This window comes from Marmota marmota, unplaced genomic scaffold, assembly GCF_001458135.2.
Source record: "Marmota marmota marmota unplaced genomic scaffold, marMar, whole genome shotgun sequence".
In the NCBI taxonomy this organism is placed as follows: domain Eukaryota; kingdom Metazoa; phylum Chordata; class Mammalia; order Rodentia; family Sciuridae; genus Marmota; species Marmota marmota.
Window position 1 is genome coordinate 5,825,222 of NW_025999945.1, and position 20,654 is coordinate 5,845,875.

General features: G+C 44.8%; 1 protein-coding gene across 1 annotated transcript; it reads left to right on the forward strand.

The window, feature by feature from the left end:
- The first annotated feature begins 11,320 nt into the window (after positions 1-11,320).
- LOC107154451 (protein FAM25C) lies at positions 11,321-14,300 on the forward strand. Its single transcript, XM_015500087.2, has 3 exons — positions 11,321-11,462; positions 12,724-12,786; positions 14,108-14,300. The coding sequence occupies exons 1-3, from the start codon at positions 11,390-11,392 to the stop codon at positions 14,239-14,241; spliced, it is 270 nt and encodes an 89-aa protein (XP_015355573.1). The 5' UTR covers positions 11,321-11,389; the 3' UTR covers positions 14,242-14,300.
- Positions 14,301-20,654: the final 6,354 nt, after the last annotated feature.

Here is a 20,654-nt window from a genome sequence, read left to right on the forward strand (position 1 = left end):
CTCACCATACTCAAACACCTGAGATAACGAACTTATATAAGAAGGGAAATGTTGCTCTGACTCATTATTTCAGTACATAGTAACTTGCCCTAGTGCCTTTGGGCCTGTGGTAAGGAAGGACCTCATGGTGAGTGCAGGCAGTGGGGGGAACTGCACTGCAATGCAGCCTGGAGGCAAAGAGCAAAGGGCTGGGGGCCAGTGCTCCCCAGTGACCTACCTTCCTTCCACTAGGCCCCATTGCCTAATGTCCCACCATGTCCCAAGATTGTCATAGGCTGGGGACCAAGCCTTCATCCCATAGGTCTCTGGGGACATTCAACATCCTAGATATAGCACACTCACAAGTTCAGATTCAGCTCAGTGGAGCTCTAAAGTGCTTACTTCATCTGTCCATGAAGCTTTGTTAATGCTGTTTTATTGTGGTGGATGTATATTTCTCCAAGGCTCACTTCTGATCCTGTGAATACTCAATAAATAGATAGATAGATAGGTAGGTAGGTAGGTAGACAGATAGATAGATAGATAAATGCTGGGGACATAGCTCAGTTATTAGAATGCTTGCCTTGCATGGACAAAGCCCTGGGTTCAGTCCTAGGGAGCACTAAAAAAACCCCTGTCTCACACAAACACACAGGAAAAAACCCACAAACAAAGAAATAAACAAAACAAAAAACCCCTACGACTATAACACTCTTAGAAGAAAACAAGGAAAACTTTATGATGCTTGATTTGACAATCATCTGACACCAAAAGCACAGGCAACAAATTGAATATAGGTTAACTGCACTGCATCAAATATAAAAACTTCTTTGCATCAAAAAACACAATCAACAAAATGAAAACATAAACTGAGAAAATATTTTCAAGTTGTTTATATTTGCTAAGAGATGAACATTCATAATATATAAAGAACTCCTACAATTCCACAATAAAGTAACCCAATTACAAACAAGTCAAGTCACTAGACATTGTGGTGTATGCCTGTAATCCCAGAGACTCATGAGGCTGAGGCAGGAGGATCCCACTTCCACAACTTTGCACAGTAATTCCATCCACCCATCGTCTACCCTTTCTTGCTGCATGCACACTAGGACTTTTGTTTTAATTTAAAAAACAAAGCAAGTGACTATGCCACACTTTCCAGTTATGGGAAGATTTGGAGGAAAACAGTCTTCTTCCTTTGACCAGAAACTAGAGGCCACCCAACTTACCTCCTCCCAGGAGCCTTTCCCTTCCTGTCAGCAGGTGGCAGTGTTTCCTTCCTGACTCCCTCCTTTATCTAGCTGTGGGTGGCCACCTTTCTCCAGGCTTTGACCTCTGCCATCCTCACCCCAGGGTGGTGCCCAATTGCATGCTCAGGTCCTTGTGGCTGACTGTCCCCAAAAGGAGTCCTTTGCAAGTCTCAAAATGAGCCAAGACTGGTCCCCTCCAGCTCAAAGAAAGGTCCATGAAGAGACACCTGGGGCAGTCTGAAGGCAGCACCAGCATCCCCATGGGAACCACACCTGTGAAAGGTGACACCTGATCAGAAGAGAGGGCATGGAGACACACCAGAAGGCTGGGGTGTGGGGGGGTCCAAGAGAGCCCTAGAGACTTTCTGGTGCACATGCTTGCCCTGTGTGACTCAAGGATAAATTCCCGTGGGCCTCACACTAGCTGATCCCCTGTTCTTCTGAGCGAGTGCCTTCAGCATGGGTGCAGGGCCTAGCTGTGACCTGGGAGGGGAAATTTTCACTCAGAGGGACCCAGGAGGCTTCTAGCAAGGTTTTTGGTGACCATAAGTAAGTAAATAAATAAATAAGACAAGCAAAGAAACAGCTCTTCCTCTTCCCCTGGGAAGAGATAGAGAGTAAGATATTGTGTGTGTGTGTGTGTGTTCCACTTGGAACCTGCACTTCAATCTGCTTTTTTTTTAGGGGGGTGCGGCCAGGGGATTGAACTGAGTGGCACCCTACTATGGAGCCACAGCCCCCACCATTTTCCCTGTTTTGTTGTTGTTGTTTTTTAAATAGTTTTATTTTTAAAAAGTTAATTGTAATTACAGGAAAAATAAAAACACAAGCCAAGAACAAAGTCATCTAGTCTCAAGCAGCTTAGTTGGATTTGTCTGCTAGGTTGTATGTGTATATACACAGTATCCTATTTTGGGTGATTGAGATGGTAGTGTGTATCAAGCTTTTCCACACATCATGAATCTTCACCAATTCAAAATCCTAAAGCTACATAGGTATTTTTTGATAACCAAAAATACACTACACCAACTCAATCTGTTATCCTTTCTTGGGGACAAAAATTTCACTGAAGACAGAAATGTCCACAGGTCTCTAGGTAGACATATTGGCAGAGTTACAACTGAAATAACGCATTCCCTCAATGCTCAATTTAAAATAAGAGCACAACAGAATACAGCAAGCTTGTTTCATTACAAGATTTCTGCTACTAAACTGTTAGCAAGAATGCATGTTCCCAGTGCATTAAAGTAATCCTATAGTACAGCCAGCAGATGCACACACACCAGTGGCTCACATCAAAATGTAAATCTTTGATCACTTGCTCCCATCTTTCCCTGTGTGTTTCCCTGTGCTCCTCTGCTGCCAGCCTAAGGAACAAGTCCTGATACACAATGCCCCTCTGAGGCATTGCAGTTTATTTAAAGCAATTCCAGGTCCAAGATGAATCTTTTCTATCAATTAATATTTTTTTTATTTTTTAGAGAGAGAGAGAGAGAGAGAAATAGAGAGAGAGAGAGAATTTTTTTTAATAAAAATTTTTTAGTTTTCGGCGGACACATCTTTGTATGTTGTGCTGAGGATCGAACCCGGGCCGCACGCATGCCAGGCGAGCGCGCTACCGCTTGAGCCACATCCCCAGCCCTTTTCTATCAATTATAACAAAAAGATATTTTCAAATTGGCTAATTCATTAGGATTCCTTTTTTTATTCTTTTTTTTTTTTTTAGTTGTAGATGGATAGAATGCCTTTATTTTATTTTTTTACTTTCATGTGGTGCTGAGGATCAAACCCAGTGCCTCACGCATGCTAGGCAAGTGCTCTGCCACTGAGCTATAGTCCCAGCCCACTAGCACTCCTTTTTATGATTCACTTCACCTCAGGACATGTAGAAAGCTTAGATGTTTTAAATGCAGTCAGAATGTTGTGCACAATGAAAACAATTTCCCAAAAATGCACAGATGGCTGATCTATGGTTATAATGTAAACCTGTATCCAGATATGGAGACAGTAGACAAGAGCACTTCCCCTCACACTTCCTCTTTTCCTGCTTCCCCATTCCAGGGACTAAATTCAGACTAGCCCTAGCTCCAAAAGGTGGATTAACAAGGGTCATTCACAGAAGGCAGTTCTTCCTCAAGATTAACAAAAGGATATTGATACAGGGATCATTTTGCTACTTCTAACAACCTTTGGGCATTAGGACTTACCCTTTAATACCCAGCAAGAGTAACTAAAATGCACATGTAACAATGACTAGACAATCTGAACTAATCTAAGGGGCACAGAATGCTTCTCTATGCATACTTTCTTCTTTCCCCTCCCCCATCCAGTGAACTTTCAACCTACCTTCCAAGACATCAAGTTCAACAACTCCATTCCCCCACATGGCAACCATTCCTATGCAGTAACAACACATACTTAAAGGGTATTCCTTTAGCTCTCTACTTTTACCATGTCTTGTGCACTTTTAAACATCTAGAAACACTAGATGTTTTCGACAAGGACTGAAGTTTCCAACTATACCTGTAGCAGCACTGAAGAAATGGCAGCACTTACTTAACAAAGGCTATACTTTGAAGAAAAGCGCGCCCTTTTTTTAAAGGCTGGAATTTGAAAGTTTCTTCCAACAGTAACATTCTGGCCTAGAACCCTTTCCCTTCTAGTCTTATCAACCCACAGGTCAATATTTGCATCTGTAATGCAGACAGATGACTTTAACAATTTCACTTCCTAAGTGGTTTTAAGAACAGTCTTTCCTATGAATTTAACACAACATGTACTCGGTGTGTCAGTTTATTAACTCTACTCTTGTCCTACACTGGTGACCTCTTTAACATCTAGATAGACTAGACGTAAATTAGGACTCATTTGTCCTTTATATACACTCTTTACAAAGAATAGTAAAACAAAACTCACAAATAGAAGGGACAATGGTCAATTGTGCTTCACAGAAAATACACTGGTATAAAGCCCTTTATATTTTCTTTTCCTTCTTCCTCCCTGAACCAGCACTGATATAATATGTCCTGCTCAGAGAAGTGTTTGGATCATTCCATTTCCACAAGACAGATATTTCCTCATGAATTTTAACCAAAAGATATCTAGGACATGTCTTATTTACTACCTCTACTTTTAATATACTTTGTGCACTTCTCCACATCTAGAAAGACTAGATGTTTGAAATAAGGACTTAAGTTTGTCCACTATGTACATAGTAGTGTTAAATAAATTACACACATGCAACAATGGTTACATCTGAAAGTGCCTTCTAAGCAGGATCATTCTTGCCTAGAATCCTTCACTTCTTCCAGTTCTTTCTCCTCTGTCACATGTGTCACCCCTGAGTGTCACATGATGTTGTAAGGGTCCCGCGAACCGTCGGAGAAAGAGACCACCAAGTGACCACTCGTGCAATTGGCAGAAGGGGATTTATTGAACCAGCATGCTGGGGCTCCGTGCCCACTCAAGAAGGGAAAGCAGCCCAGAGCCCCAAGCAGGGGCTGAGCATTGCTTAAGTACACTTTTTGGGGAGGGCAGAGGGCTTTGTATACATCAGAACAACTCATCATGAGGCGCGGGAAAATTGAACAACAACTCCTAAACATGATTAGTTCATTCATTGGTGGGAACAGGTCAGGCTGGAGTGATAGGTCATTCCTAAGGAGGGGGTTACATTTAAACTGATTGGTCCAGGCCCTGCAATGCCTACGTGCGACCACACAGAGCCCTTATTAAACAACCAAATAGTCAGGGGAAATATTTACTGGGCAGTTCCAAGCATTGTCTTAACAGCTACAGAAATTTCAGGTTTTGCAGGTAGCATAGAAACCTAACAATACCTAATCCTTTACATTTTAACTCAGACCTTGCAGCTTAGAAACTTTACAACACCCGGTCTTTTACCCTTTAACTTTTACGCTTTAACTTCAATTTCTTTTACCCTTACATAACAACTCTAAAACATGATTAGCACATTCACTGGCGGGAATGAGTTAGGTAGGGGTGATTGGTCAGTACAAAAGGGGTATTCGTTTGAACTGATTGGTTTAAGCCAAGAGGGGTGTACGTGCTGAACTACATGGTTTCCCAACAGGTTATCAACTACCATAAACTACTGGGAGGGTTATCTGGCATCCCAGGTATTTCCCTGTCTCATGCTGATTGGTGGCTGCTAGGGGGCTGCTATGGATCCCCACCTAGCCTGACTGAGTCAGGGACACCTGGGGCAGCAGATCTCTCCTGTTATTTGTAGATAAACAACTTAGCAGGGTGGGAATGTGCTTAGGAGTGCTCTGTGGGTTTTTCCAAGGACAAAGGTCATGTCCCTTTCTTGGACAGGCTTTGCTCTGAGATAGAGGCTTTTTTTTTTTTTCAGGGAGACTCAGGCAGGAGGATGGATTGAGTCCAGAAGTTTGAGACCAGCATGGGCAATAATAAGGAGACCCCAAGTCAAATGAACAAATGAAAAAGCCAAACGTGGAGATGCATGCTTGTAATCTCCACTACTCAAAGACTGAGGCAGAAAGACTGCAAGTTTGAGGGCAGACTGAACAACTTAGTGAAACCCTATCACCAAATTAAAAATTTAAAAAGGGTTAGGGATGTAGTTCAGTGGTAGAGTGTTTGTTAAGCATCTGTGAGGCCCTGGGATCCATCCCTAGCACTGAAACACACACACAGAAAAAAACAATAAACAAAAACAAAAACAAAACCAACCACAAGCAAAAACATTGAAAAACCAGCCTCTACCTCAGAGCAAAGCCTATCCAAGGAAGGGGGCATGACAAGACCCACAGAGCACTCATAGGCACATACCCTTGTTTATCTACAAATAACTGGAGAGATCTGCTGCACTAGGTGTCCCTGACTCAGTCAGGCTAGGTGAGGACCCATAGCAACCCCCTAACAGCTACTGATCAGCGTGAGACCAGGAAAATACCTGGGATTCCAGATGACTCTCCCAGTAGTTTATGGTGGTTGATAACATATTGGGAAACCATGTAGTTCAGCATGTACTCCCCTCGTGGCTTAAACCAATCAGTTCAAAGGAACCCCTCTCTTTTACTAGTCAATCACCCTTACCCAATTTGTTCCCGCCAGTGACTGTGCTAATCATGCTTTAGAGTTGTTTTATGATTTTCCCTCAGTGTGTGATGATTTGCGAAGAGATGCTATGATGTATGTGGGGGTTCTTGCCTTCCCCAAAGAGTGTATAAAACTGCTGCAAACCCTGGGCTCAGGGTCTCTCAGCATCACCAGTTGCTGTGTGCACGTGGAGGACCCAGCTAGCTCGCAATAAACACCTCTTTGCTGCTTACATTGATCTTGGTCTCTGGTGGTCTTTTGGGGGGTCCCGATTTCGAGCATAACAACATAAATAACAACAACTATAAAACTGTTACAAGAAAACAGGGAAAAGCTTCATGATGCTTGATTTGACAATCACTTCTTGGATCTGATACCAAGAACACAGGCAACAAAATGAAATAGTTAAACTAGACTGCACCAAATGTAAAAACTTCTGTGCATCAAGTAACACAATCAACAAAGTGAAAACTTAAGTGGAGAAAATATTTGCAAATTGTATATTTGATAAGAAGTTAATACTCATAGTATATAAAGAGCTCCTACAATTCAACAACAAAGTAGCCCAATTACAAACAAGTCAAGTCATCATGAAAGGTGGTGCATGCCTGTAATCCCAGAGGCTCATGAGGCTTAGGCAGGAGGATCACAAATTGAGGACAGCTGCAGCAACTTAGCAAGTCCCTGTCCCAAATAAAAAACAAAAAGGGCTGGAGATTGGTTCAGTGGTAAAGTGTCCCTAAGTTCAATCCTCAGTACGACAGACAACCAAACCACCACAACAAAATGAAGTTCATTTTCCCAGACACCACTTGGGGAGTGGTTTGAAGGTGATAGAGCAGGGGAGTGCCATACCTTCACAAGGGTGTTGGACTCAAGACCTCTGTGCCTCTTGGAAACCAAATGAGTTTCAGGAACATTCTACCACCATCCTTCTGTCCCCTGTGGCAACCTCTAAGACTAAGCCCTTGTCTCCCAGGACTCCCTTTCTCTCTGACAGCCCCCCTCTGGACTTCCTTGGGCACGGTTCTCCATCATTCTTCACCTCCTCAGACCTCAGTTCTGTTCTGGGGAGCTTTCTGAGAGTCCTCTCCTCCTGGGACTATGTGGCTGGCAACAGTGGAGACCCTCCCTCTGGTCCCTCCCCACTCCCTGTTCCTCCTCACTTCCCTGGCTTCCTGCACCTGAGCTGCTGGTGGCCTTCCTTTGCTTCTTCTGGTTGCTCCCTATTGTTGGAAGGAGACATGGGACCCTTTAGAATTTAACCACTGCCATGTTGCCCCAGACCTGGAAGTCTGGCAGGCTTTCTCCCTTTGCTCTGTCCACACACACTGTCCACACACACTGCTCCTCCCTGCCTGGCCCCCTCCCTCTGACTGTGACTGGGTTGAGCCCAGAGGGAACATTCTAGGAAAGTGGACAGGGGGAGAAATAGTGATTCTCCCAGGTACCTCCTTGCTGGGCACGGTTTGGGGTCAGCTTTGTTCCTCTAATAATGGTGGTGGTTCCTGTCTGCTGACATTTTCTTTTATAGCCATGGCTCCTTTTGGAGGCTGTGAAGGCCTCTCCTGCCGCTGTAGACCCAGGAGATAAAACTGCCCCTACTGCTGCTCACTGGGTGCTTCACTATTGCTCATTGGTCCCTAAGCCTGTTACCATCTCCATGAACAGTCCCTTTACTCAAGTGCCCTTTCAATGGACCTAGGAGCCTGATTGATTCTCATGGATGTGTGAAGGTCCTTATGCTGGGCACCTCTTCCCTTGCTGACTAAAAAGTGTCCAGCATCTGGATGAGACAGGTTCCCCTGTGGCAGGGAGGGGTCAGTGTGTGCAGAATCTGTGGGCACAGCATATACTATGAGCTCAAATTCATGAAGCACAAGTAGGAGGAGGCCTAGGCAGAATGGACCATCACAAAACTTTTGATGTTTGTGACAGCTTAGCCCAAACCACATAATGAAATATCTTGCTTAGCCAGGTACTGGGTTGTACACCCGTAATCCCAGGGACTGGGGTGGCCAAGGCAGAAGGATTGCAAGTTCAAAGCCAGCCTCAGCAATTTAACAAGCCCCTGTCCTAAAATAAAAAATGGAAGGGGCTGGGGTTATGCCTCAGTTGTTAAGCATCCCAGGGTTCAATCTCTGTTTTTAAAAAACAAACAAACAACTAAAAGCCATGCTTCAGACATTTGGGACATCCTTACATATTTAAATACTTAAAATAAACATTAAAAAAGGAATTGGTAATAGCTAAGTTGCAAATTGCTATTAGAAAATTGGTTGTCTTTGATTTGATGATTCAGCCTGCTGTTCAATTATTGTGCGATTTTCCCTTGAAGAATTAGTCTACTCCTGTCAACACCAGATTCTTCCTGTCCAAGGGGAGGTGGACTTGTCCTTCTGACTCAGGATATGCTAGCATGGGTGCCTGTGCTCAAGGCCTTTCTGTTGGGGCCCTCTTCCAAGATGAGGTAGTGGAGGGTGGGCTCCGCCTGAGTCATCTTCAACTTGATCCAGACACTTGAAATTGTTCTCTTGCAGGAGTTGTTTGAGCTCAGCTCCTCAGACCAGAATCCATTCCTGGTTAGGAGGGTCGCTGGTGAGGTTATGCAGCCTCTGGGGTGCAATGTAGAGGGTCAGCTGGGGCTTGTGGGCTGGGCTGGGAGGACAGGTATTGGTTATAGCTGGAGCTGGGAAACCAAGCAGGACTAGACCCAGGCCAGAGCAGAAGAGACTGGTGTCCACGTCCAGTCCTGGAAGTTTGGTCCCTTGCCTTCTTGTATCAGGCATTTGGAACCTGTCTCTAGGCAAAGGGCCCTAGAGCGTCCTCAATGAGGTGGTCACCTTGAGGCAGTGTATTAAAGAGGGATAGGGTCTCCTGCGCAGGGGGAGATGGGCCAGCAGTATCTGAGAGGGAGGGGAAAGGCAGCTGTTCAAAGAGGCTGCAGTGGGCAAGGCTCCAGGCAGGCTCCTGTGGACAGAGCCCTGCAGAGGGGCTGAGCTCTGAGGAGGGTCTGTCAGGGCTGGTGAGCTCCTGAGAGGGGATCTCTGACAAGCACACTAGCTGGGGCTTGTGGGGTGGGGTCTGGAAGCAGGTGGGTATCACTTCTCAGGGGAGGGGCAGAGAGGGCCACTATGGAGGGGAGAGTCACACACAACCTCCAAGGAAACAGAAAAGGGGTTTGATGGGTCCAGGGAGCATCCTCATGTGTCCCTCTGCCCCTGTCCCATCAGCTTCCCTGGCTCCCCGACCTCCACCACCCTTGCCCTGGGTGGCCTCTGGAGCTGTAACAAGGGCAGCACAGGGTCATCTGGAACTGCTTAAGCTCCACAGTCCACACCTTTATGGTTCTTCCGAGGTCCCCCGGGTCATAGGTGTCTACTTGGATAACTTGCAAGTGGAGAATTATTGTAATCCTTTTGTTAATGAGGCCTCCTCCAAATTGTTTTAGCCTTGATCCATCTCTGCCCAAGGGAGGTGGCAGTGATAGGTGTGGGCTGTGGCCTCAGGCAGGATCCTGAGGTCCTGCTGCCCCCAGCATACTCTACCCACCCCAGGGAGGCTGGCCTTGGCTCTGAGCCCTCCCAACCTCTCTCAGGACTGGGAGAGGGCCTCAGCTCTTTATGACCCAGGCTGTGAAGGCTCATGGACTGGTAAACACTAATTAGGCTCCACCATACCCAGGGCTCTGAGGGATAAGGGAGTCAGTATGGGGAGGGCAGTTTCTGACTCCTGTTCTAGGCCTGGACCAAGGAGCAGGAAGGTGGAAGATCTTCTCATCTCAACTCCTGGCCAGTGGGAGTCACATCCTTCAGCCCTCTGTCTCCAAGGAGACTTATTCCCCAACCACTCCTTAGCCCACTCCACTGGTTGGCCAGGACTCAATGCCCAGGGGTATTTCCTTAGCACAGTGGTGATGACATGGAGGAAACAGGTATTTACGGAGAGCTTGCATACTTTGTCCCACTGTTTATCAGTGCCACAGCCAGGAAGGCATAGTTGTTCCCATTTTATAGATGAGGAAACTGATGCTTACGTTGGGCTAGTGATTAAGGGAGGCAACATGTAGCATGTGGCTTGAGGCATCTCTATTCTGAGTAACCAAGGAGGAAGTCTGGCCCTGTTCCATGTGTGACGTGTGTAAAGGGCCAGTAAAGCTGCTTTCTGTGGAATTCTAGCTAGGGCCAGAAAACCTCCTTAGACCTAGAAGATCTTCTTGCTGATCTCTCAGATCCTCCCCTACAGACTGTACTCCAAAATGAATTGAGGTCAGGATTCCTCCACATGCTGGCTGCGCCAGTACTGGGCCACTCAGGAGCACAAGTGAATGATAATCAACTGACTGGAAAGTCAGGGTGACTACCTGGCTCAAGGCTATGACCTCCTCTGTTTGGAGAGCCAAGGTCCTTAAGAATGGGAAGGGGGGGTGGTGCCCACTACTTTTTTTTGTTTTTAATATTTTTTTACCTGTTGATGGACCTTTGTTGTTATCTGTTTCTATGTGGTGCTGAGAATCAAACTCAGTGCCTCACACATGCTAGGCTAGTGCTGTACCACTGAGCTACAAGCACAGCCCACCACCACTGTTGTGTGCTTGACCTCAGGCGATAACTGAGTCCCCACATCCCTAGAACCTCCAAAATCCTGTCTAGGCCACATTGGGAACCTTGATTAGCAGACGGGGAATCCTGGGCATTTTCACCAGGTGCATACCAGGGTCTGAGCTGGTAGGACGGTTGTCTCTGAGTGCTGTCCTCCCCTAGAGCACCCAGGCCCCTGCCCCAACTGACTTCTCCTCCCCAGCTTCAGAACTGTTCCCTGTCCTTCTTCTGCACAGGGTTCCTAGGACATGGGTGGGGCCACTGTGGGGTGTCTCAGTGTAAGAGGGGCAGTGCCCTGCCCTGGCATGCCCCACCCAGCCTCTTCCTCTTGCTGTCATCTCCAGTGACTCACCTGCCCAGCTTCTTACAGGTCAGGTGATGGTTTGGTGCTTAGTGAGACATCAGAGTTATCTATAAAAGCACACTGGTTCAGTCCCCAGCATCCTGTCTGTCACTGCCTGCTGTTGCACGATGCTGGGAGGCCTGGGGAAGCTGGCGGCTGAGGGCCTGGCCCATCGCACAGAGAAGGCCACTGAGGAAGCCGGTAAGGACCTAGGGCTTCTTTCCCCCTGTGTGGGGTCAGGGCAGGCTTGACTGGGCCTGTCCCAAGCTGATCCCAGGAATCAGGCCAGGCCTTGAGGCCCACTGAGGGCCCATTGGGAACCCTGGCCTATCACCCCACCAGGAGAGATGGAGCTATGGGCTGCAGATGCTGGGGAGGGCAGTTGAGGGTGGAGCCCTCAGAGCCTCACTGCCCCAAGCAGCCCTCTCTACCTGTGGAGACTAATCCAGCATCCGTGGTAGAAGAGAGGCCAGGCCAGATGAGGCTCCTGGGGACAGGTGAGGAACACAGGTGCTGGGTGAGCAGCTGGCAATTTGGATCCTTTCCTCTGAAAAGTTGGGTGCCCTTCTGTGTCAAAACTGCCTGTTCTCACAGCCTGTGCTGAAAAAGGATGGTGGATTTTAATTTCCATCATAATTTTAAAGCTTCAAGAATTTCCAAGTTATGAAACAAATGAGTCTGATTCAAAGTCCATGAGAACATTTTCCCATTTTTTCCAAGAATTCAGCAACTAGTTTTGTGGGCAAAGGTCTGCAGCTACTGGAGGAAGAAAATCCAGGTCCCACCTGTGGGACATGATGGTGAAAAGGTTGTGCCCAGGCCTGCTCTTCTCTTTGTCAACAGGTGCAGAGCTGTCTGCATTTCACTTTTAACTCCACAGTTGGTGTGGACCACCCACTTTAGTCTTTCCCTCGACTTGTGAGTTGTGTATGATTTCCACTGGATGATGATGAGGGGATATGGCAGAGGAAGCAGAGGAAGTTGGAGTTAGATTTTAGAACCAGTTTTGACTCCAAAACGTTTTGGTTGTAGGTTGTTACCACCCAAACTGTAAAACCCCCTAAGGTAAACAGGGAATGCCCTCTTCCTGAGGGCACTCCTTTGAGGGATGTGGTTTCTCCGGAGGAGGCTTAGGGATTCTGTCAAGGCAGGACAGCCAGATCAACCTGAGAGGTGTGGTGACCTGGCCAACAAGGTAGGCCTTGGCTCCTGGTCCCCAGCTGGCAAGAGGCTTGATCCCAGGACTTCGCGCCCTACCAGACTGAGGAGCATGGAGGGCCCTGTGTCCTCATCGGGCTTCCTCAGCTCCCTTTCAGCAGCCAGGCCCTTCTGTGCCAGCCTGAATTGGCTGGGGGTGGCATCCTGGAGCTCCACCCTGGGTGTCCAGAGGTGCTGGGAAGGGAAGCAGGCTTGCATGGTGACTTTGTCTCTGAAATTGTCTGAATTTGTCTCCTTTTTTTAGTTCATGCTGTGGAGGAAGTGGTGAAGGATGTGGTGGAGCATGCCAAGCAGGCTGGAGAGAAAGGTAATGAGGGCTGGGGTTGGAGTGAGGTGGGGCAGAGGCAAAGAGGGAAGGAGAGAAGGAAGAAATGGAAGGAAAGAGAAAATGAGAGTGAAAAGGTGGAAAGGAGAGAAGGTCAGAAGAAAGGGCTGGGGAATGGAGCTCAGTGGTAGAGAGCTTGCCTTAGTATGCATGAGGTCTGGCATGCAATTTTCAGCATCAGCAAGAAACCAAAAAAAAAAAAAAAAAAAAAGAACAAGTCCAGCATATAGTGGCATATGCCTACAATCCCAGCCACTGAGACTGAAGCAAGAAGATTGTCAATTTGAGGCTAGCATAGGCAACTTAGGGAGATGCTGTCTCAAAATAAACAGTAAAAAGGGTTGAAGATGTAGCTCAGCAGTAGAACACTCTGGGGTCAATCCCTATTTCTGCAACAACAACAACAATAACAACAAACCAGAAGTTGAAGAGATGGAGGACAGAATGAAGAAAGGAAAGCTAGGTGGGGCCAACCCCTTCTTTACCCAACAAAGTCAAAGGTCAGTCCCCCTCACAGCCCCAGTGTTGTATCCTTTCCATTGGTATGCAATTATCAGTTCATACTAAACTTTGTGTTTAGGTTCCATCCAGGTAGTCCTCTCTGTGCAATATCAATGCAAGGTGTCAAAAGATGATGTGGCAGACACTGGGACAAAACATTTAAAATATAAAATAATAAGCCAGTGGTGGTGGTGCTCCCATGTATTCCCAGCTACTTGGGAAGCTGAGGCAGCAGGATTATAAATTTAAGGCCAGCCTGGGAAACTTAGTGAGACTGTGTCAAAATAAAATAAACAGGGCTGGGGGTGTAGTTCAGTGGTAGGGTACTTGCCTAGCATGCAGTAACCCCTGGGTGCAACCATAGTACCACATACACACAAAAGCCACAGGCTGAGGCAAAATATGTATAATAGAAATCATAATCTGATCTAACAACCCAATATAAAAAAGAGTAAAAGATATGAACAGAAAAAATGAAGAATAAATAGCCAGTGAACCCATGAGCAGATACTCAGTCTCATTCAAACTGAAGAAAGGGAAGTTGTTGGGGATATAAAACTAAATTTGTTTTGCGTTACTGAGGACTGAATCCAGGGCCTTGTGCATGCTGAGTAAGCATTCTACCCCTGAGCTTCAACCCCAGCCCCAGGAGAACCAGGTTTGAATTTATTCTGCCTCTGCCCCATGGGATGTATCCAGGAGTTGCTCTTGTCAGATTGCCACAGCCCCTGCCTCTCCAGGTGACATGAAGAGCATAGGGAGGTGTTCACCCTGACATTTTCTCTGTTTTTCTTCCTGATAGCCCTTGCTGAAGCCTTAAAGAATGCCCAAGAGTCGGGAGAGAAAGTGGTGAAAGAAGTCACCGAGAGAGTGACCAACACTGTCACAGATGCTGTCACCCACGCGGCAGAGGGCTTGGGCAAACTGGGACAGTGAGCCTGCTGGCGACCACAGCGGACCCTCTCTATATTGAATAAAAAGCTGAGGAATGTGTACACTGAGTCCTTGACTTATTTCTCTTTCAAGGGAAACACTAGGCAAAGTTTTTGTTTGGGTGCTGGGGACTGAACTCAGGGCCTCACACTTGCTGAGCATGCACCCTAGCACTGCAGGGCACCTCCAGTCTCTGACAAGGTATTTTTAGGCTTTCTTGTACCTCAACTGGAGAACACACTAGCATGGCAAGCATCTGCCAGTGGGTCAGGTCATTTTCTATGATGAGTCAGCTGATGCATCAGATGCTTCTGTGGTTTCTCATGTCAGCAGGCAGCTTCCCTGCCCCTTAACCTGGTACTGGGGATTGAACCCAGTGAAACTTTGTCACTGAGCCACATCCCAATCCTTTACATCTTTTATTTTGAGAAAGGTTCTTAATTGCCAGGTTGGACTTGGACTTGCGATCCCCCTCTTTGAGGAGCCTTAGGAGTAGGTGGAATGACAAGCATGTGTCACCTCTGTGCCCGAGCAGCAAACTATTGCATTGTTATCTGCTGCTCTCTCCCTCCTTTCTTCTTACTGCATCCACCTCTCTCTTGCTAATCTTGTGTTCTACCAGGAGCTACCCTTCCATCCTGGGCTCTGTGAAAAGACTGTTTCCCCAGAAAATACGATTTTTAAACACCTTGATGCTTCAATGACACCTAGAGGGAGAACCCAAATTTTTCTTGCATGTTCTTTGGGTCCTCCCTGAAATGCTCTTGTAGGACTCAAGGAAGGTAACAGACCAATCTGATGAGAAGTTTGGCAGGGCAGGCTCCCACTAAACTGCTTCACGTTCTGCAAGAGGCTCTGACAACATTTCTGTTGTATAGTTGTGGAACCAGGTCAAAGAGGCCCTGAGTCCACTGCTGAGTGGCCCTAGAAGCTGCTGTTGAATCTCCACTGGGGCCTTGTGTCAGGTCCATTTGTTGATAGCAAGTCAGTACTGCACAGGTTACACATGTGTAAGCAGCATTGAGCTTAAAAGTTTTGGAATACAAAAGAGGAAATGATGTGTAACAATAGAGCTGGGAGCTGTTTTTTCTTAGGAAGTAGAAAAAAGTGTGCTTTGATTAAAGAATGAATTAGTTGCTTACTATATTTCTGGTCTACACTTGCCACTGCCCAGCTAGAGTTGAACATTGTATCTCATTTGGTTCCTGATGACTTTGAACTTCCCCTTTCTAAAACCTAAGCTTAGAGGGCTAAAATTATTGTGGGTGGCAGAATAAAGTAGAACACCTGCTTTGAATGGGAAATCGGTTTTTAGGACTTTCTTTTTCAGGTGTGCACAGCTACACACAGGGGCCTAAAGGGCATATTCAGATTTATTGTGGCACATCTGTAATAGTGAGAGGTTGTTAATATCCTAAAATGCTATCGGATATCATATGTGTAGCAAGTTCTGGTGTTTATTAGGCGTCACACACAACATAGAGTTGATATGTATGAATTCTACTGTATTATAAAATCCTTAGCTTAAAAAAATGGGACCCAGGTCCAGATGACCATCAACTGGGATTGGCCAACAAATACTGTATGTATTTGTAATGGAATATTCTGAGGCTATTAAAAATGAGGGGAAATGTACATATATCCTGAGGGTGTGTCTAATTATCAACAAGTTATAAAATATACATGTAGAAGCAAAAATAACTGTATAAGGAAAAAGCTGATAGCATATGTAGAGGAAAAAAAATTTTTTTTAACCTGTTTCCCTTATGTTTGTTTAAGAGAAAACCAATAACTTTTTTACTTTTTTTTTTTTGGTGATGCTGGGGATAGAATTCAGAGTTTAGCTCTATTACTGGGATACATCCTAGCCTTTTTTTTTCATTTTGCAATAGGGTGTTGTTGAATTTGGCCTCAAACTCGGGATCCTCCCATTTCAGCCTCCTGAGTAATTGGGATTACAGGAGTGCATCACCACACCCAGATAATAGATTTTTTTTTCCCCCAAAGATGTGGTTGTAGAGGACTGTATTACTTTATTCAGGATCGTTTTCTAAAGAAATGCTACTCAAAATTTGCTGTTTTGCAAACTCCATTACTACTTGGTAACAAGTAGCTGAGATTGGAAATTTACAGTAATTTGACTATTGCCTGGATCTTCAGGGGTGATCAATGGATGATTCTTGCTGAACAGGATGTAGAACAGCTTGGGTTGTTGAACTTGCCTGGCAAGTTGCATGTACACTAGTCACTGTGCAATAAGACCACATACCATCACTTAAACAGATTGTTCATTCTCAGAGAGCTGGAGAAACACTGCCCACAACTCCCTAACTTAACTTTGCAGGTTGTTGTTCTAGAGTAAGCACTTCTACTCTCATTTTCTTTTTGCTGCCTGTGCTCTGCAATGAGGGGCATGAAATCAACTTCTATCAAACTATGCATGTTATAAATAGCAATATAAAAAGGGAGAGTTATGTCAGCAAAAATGGTGGAGTAAGGACTGCTATAATTTTTCTCCATTAGGAAAGCAATGAGAAAATTGCTCTGTATGCAGAGGTCAGCAGAAACCAATGTCCAGACCAGACTGGAGCCCAGGACCCCAACATTCCTGACTTCGTGAAGAGTCTGCCTAACTATAGCATTCCATCTCTTTGAAAAACCCGAGAAAATCTTATACTCTTGCAGTTGACTCTCCAGACAAATTGAAAGTGGTGTGGGGAGGTGGGGATAAGGCTCAGTGCTAGAGCTCATTTGCCAGGCATGTGTGAGGCCCTGGGTTTGATCCCCAGTACAACAAAAATAAAATACCAACAAGGAAAAAAAAAAAAAAACCCGCTGGCATTATGAGAATGGGAGGTAGTCACTTGATATGGTCACCTCTCCTTGCTCCTACTTTGGAAATTATCGATTGAACTCTTTGACCATCTGTCTTATAAACACCTGATGTTCAAAGGTGGAAGTCATATAAACACTGTCTGTAGCTACCTGTGGGTAAAGTTTTAGTATATTACCTTCCAGAGGCCTTCATCTTCCTATTTGTTATCATGGTTTGATATCATGTTCTCTATCAGAAAAATTTTAGAATTAATCAGTATTTATTGTTCTCATGATAATGCAGCAAGGTGGGACTCTGAGCTAGTTTTCTGTCACCATACTCAAAACACCTGAGATAATGAACTTACATAAGGAGGAAAATGTTGCTCTGACTCATGATTTCAGTTCATGGTAACTTGCCCCAGTGCCTTTGGGCCTGTGGTGAGGCAGGACCTCATGGTGAGTGCAGGCAGTGGGGGAACTGTCACTGCAATGCAGCCTGGACGCAAAGAACAAAGGGCTGGGGGCCAGTGCTCCCCAGTGACCTACCTTCCTTCCACTAGGCCCCATTGCCTAATGTCCCACCATGTCCCAAGAGTGCCATAGGCTGTGGGGTCAAGCCTTCACCCTATAGGCCTTTGGGGACATTCATCATCCTAAATATAGCACATTTTCAAGTTCAGATTCAGCTCAGTAGAGTAGTGCTTACTTCACCTGTCCGTGAAGCTTTGTTAATGTTGTTTTATTGTGGTGGATTGTATATTTCTCCAAGACTCACTTCTGAACTTGTGAAAACTCAACAGAAAAAAAAAAAAAATTAAGGGATGGGGATATAGCTCAGGCGGTAGAGTGCTTGCCTCACATGCACAAATCCCTAGGTTCAATCCCCAGCACGCTCCCCACCCCCCAGCCCACCAAAAAAAATAAAGTTTGGGCTGGGGTTGTGGCTCAGAGGTAGAGTGCTGGTCTAGTATGTATGAAGCACTGGGTTTGATCCTCAGCAGCACATAAAATAAATGTATTGTGTCCACCTATAACTAAAAAGTAATTATTTCTTAAAAAGTTAACATGCTCTAGATAAACAAAAATAAAAAGAATTCCTGAGAACTGACCTTCTCTATGGGAAATAATTAATAGCCTTTCAGGCTGAAATATAAGGATAGTAGTTAATAACTCAAATCTACAGTGAAAAAGGGGGAACATCAGATATAATTGAACAGGTAAATACACGACAGTAAAAATGTACTTCTGAGTATTTATTTTTTTTTGGGGGGGAGGATACTGGGAATTTAAGTCAGAGGTGTTTAACCACTCAGCCATATCCCCAGTCCTTTTTATCTTTTGAGACAGGGTTTCTCAAGCTGCTTAGAGCCTTGCTAAATTGCTGAGGTTGATCTTAAAACTTGAGCTCCTCCTTTTTCAGTCTCTCAAGCTGCTGGAATTACAGACATGTGCTTTAATGCCTGGCTCAAATGTACCTTTTTCTCCTTTAAAAGATAACTGTATAAAGCAATAATTTAGATCTTTATTGATTGGCATATGATATACAGATATAACAGCAGAAAGGGAGCGAAGGGAACAGAGCTATATGAGTAAAATTTTTGTATGCCTTTAAGTTATTATTTTTTTTATGGAACTGGGGATTGAACCCAGGGCTTAATGATGCTAGGCAACAGTCTGCCACTGAGCAGCCCTTTGTATTTTTTTGAGATAGGGTTTTGCTAAGATGCCCGGACTGGCCTCAAACTTGCAATTTTCCTGCCTTAGCATTCTAGTTAGCTGGAATTATAGGTGTGTGCCACCATCCCTAACATGGGTTGTTATTAATTATTAAGTTGTAAATCAAGATGTTATAATCCTAAGGGCAACCACTGAGGAAATAACTCAAAGGCTTAGACACTGAGCCACATGCTGCTCAAAGAGCGACTTTAGGAGTCAGCATCATATCAAGAGACACCAAGAACAAAATCAAGCCAGGCAAGGTGGTGCATACCTGTAATGCTGCCAGACTGTGGAAGCTAAGGCAGGAGGATCACGAGTTCAAAGCCAGCCTCAGAAACTTAGTGAGGTCCTAAGCAACTCAGCAAGATCCTGACTCTAAATACACACACACACATAAAGGGCTGGGCATGTAGCTCAGTGGTTAAGCGTCCCTGGGTTCAATTTCTAGAACCAAAAAAAAAAAAAAAAAAAAAAAAATCAAGAACTGTAAGACTGTCTCTTTTGATAGCTGGAATCAGATCAGAAACTGCTGTCAGATTATCTTAACTTCCATCTCTGTGAGAAGGCAATGACTGCAAATGGGGAGTGATGTCTGTGTGTGTATGTGGTACTGGTATGAATGTGTGTAAGTCCCTCTGCTCGATATCCTGCATCTCAACTAAAGATGAACACGCGGCAGAAGGCATATTTCCTGGGAAGATTTAAACTGGTTCTACATGGTTCTCCTGTCCTTCTCCCAGGATGGTAAAGGAGGACTTGGGTACATGGTAGTTCTTACCTTGGGACCCTGGATCATTAAGTGATAAAAACTCACTGGTAAAGTTAAAAAAAAAAAGTGTACAATAAAAAAAAAATTGTCAAGGGAATGAAAATGGTCATAATTATTATCTTGTGATAGACAAGTCTCCTCAATTATGAGATTTTTTTTTCTTTTGTAAAAATTGTGGGGAGATACTATGAGACTGTCTCCCCACTGAACATTTTTTAGTATCAGTGGAAATTTTCTATTATTCCTTGCATGTTTAATTGGCATACCCCTCTATGGGATAATTTCCTATTTTCTGCATTAATTCACTTATTTAGTAATGGTAGCATACAGTCATAAATTTCTTTTGAATCAGGAGATCTTTACTCAATAAATAATTATAAATAAATAAGGAAATTTCAGTTAGAGAGTTATTTCAGTTAAAGAATAACTGACCAGATTTTAACTCAAAACTTGAGGAATCAACTAGTGCTGGGTCATCTTTATAGACTCCATTTCTGAGACAATACAGTTTAATATCAACAATTAGTACCTCTCAACATTTTAATCTTTAAAAAAACTCCAATATCAGAGCCAGGTATGGTGATGCACACCTATAATCCCAGAGACTGGAGAGGCTGAGGTAGGAGGATTGCAAGTTCAAGACTAGCCTCAGCAATTTAGTGAGGCCCTAAACAACTTTGTGAAATCAAAAACCCCTGTAATACCATCAGGGATCAGGGGCTGTAGCTCAGTGGTAGAGCACTTGCTTGGCTTACAGGCAGCCTTGGGCTCAATCTCTATAACTGCAAAAAACCAAACAAACTGAAGTCATCACTATTGGTATTTCTGATGTTTAGTCAAACGCCATGACTAAGACTTATCTTACTTTCACATGATCTGAATGTACTGACCTACCCAAAATCATTCCAAACCTTCTAGAATTTATTTTCACATCCTTCTCTCCATCCTGACATACTTCAGTACACTTAGGTGCTGCAGAAGGGCTCACTGTGTCCACGTGCCACTGGGCTTGTCCATCTGATGATTTCATAATCAGAAGCAATGAGGCAGACCATGAAGGACAGATAAAGAGAACGAATGAAACTTAGGCTCCAAATCTGGCAGCTAAGTA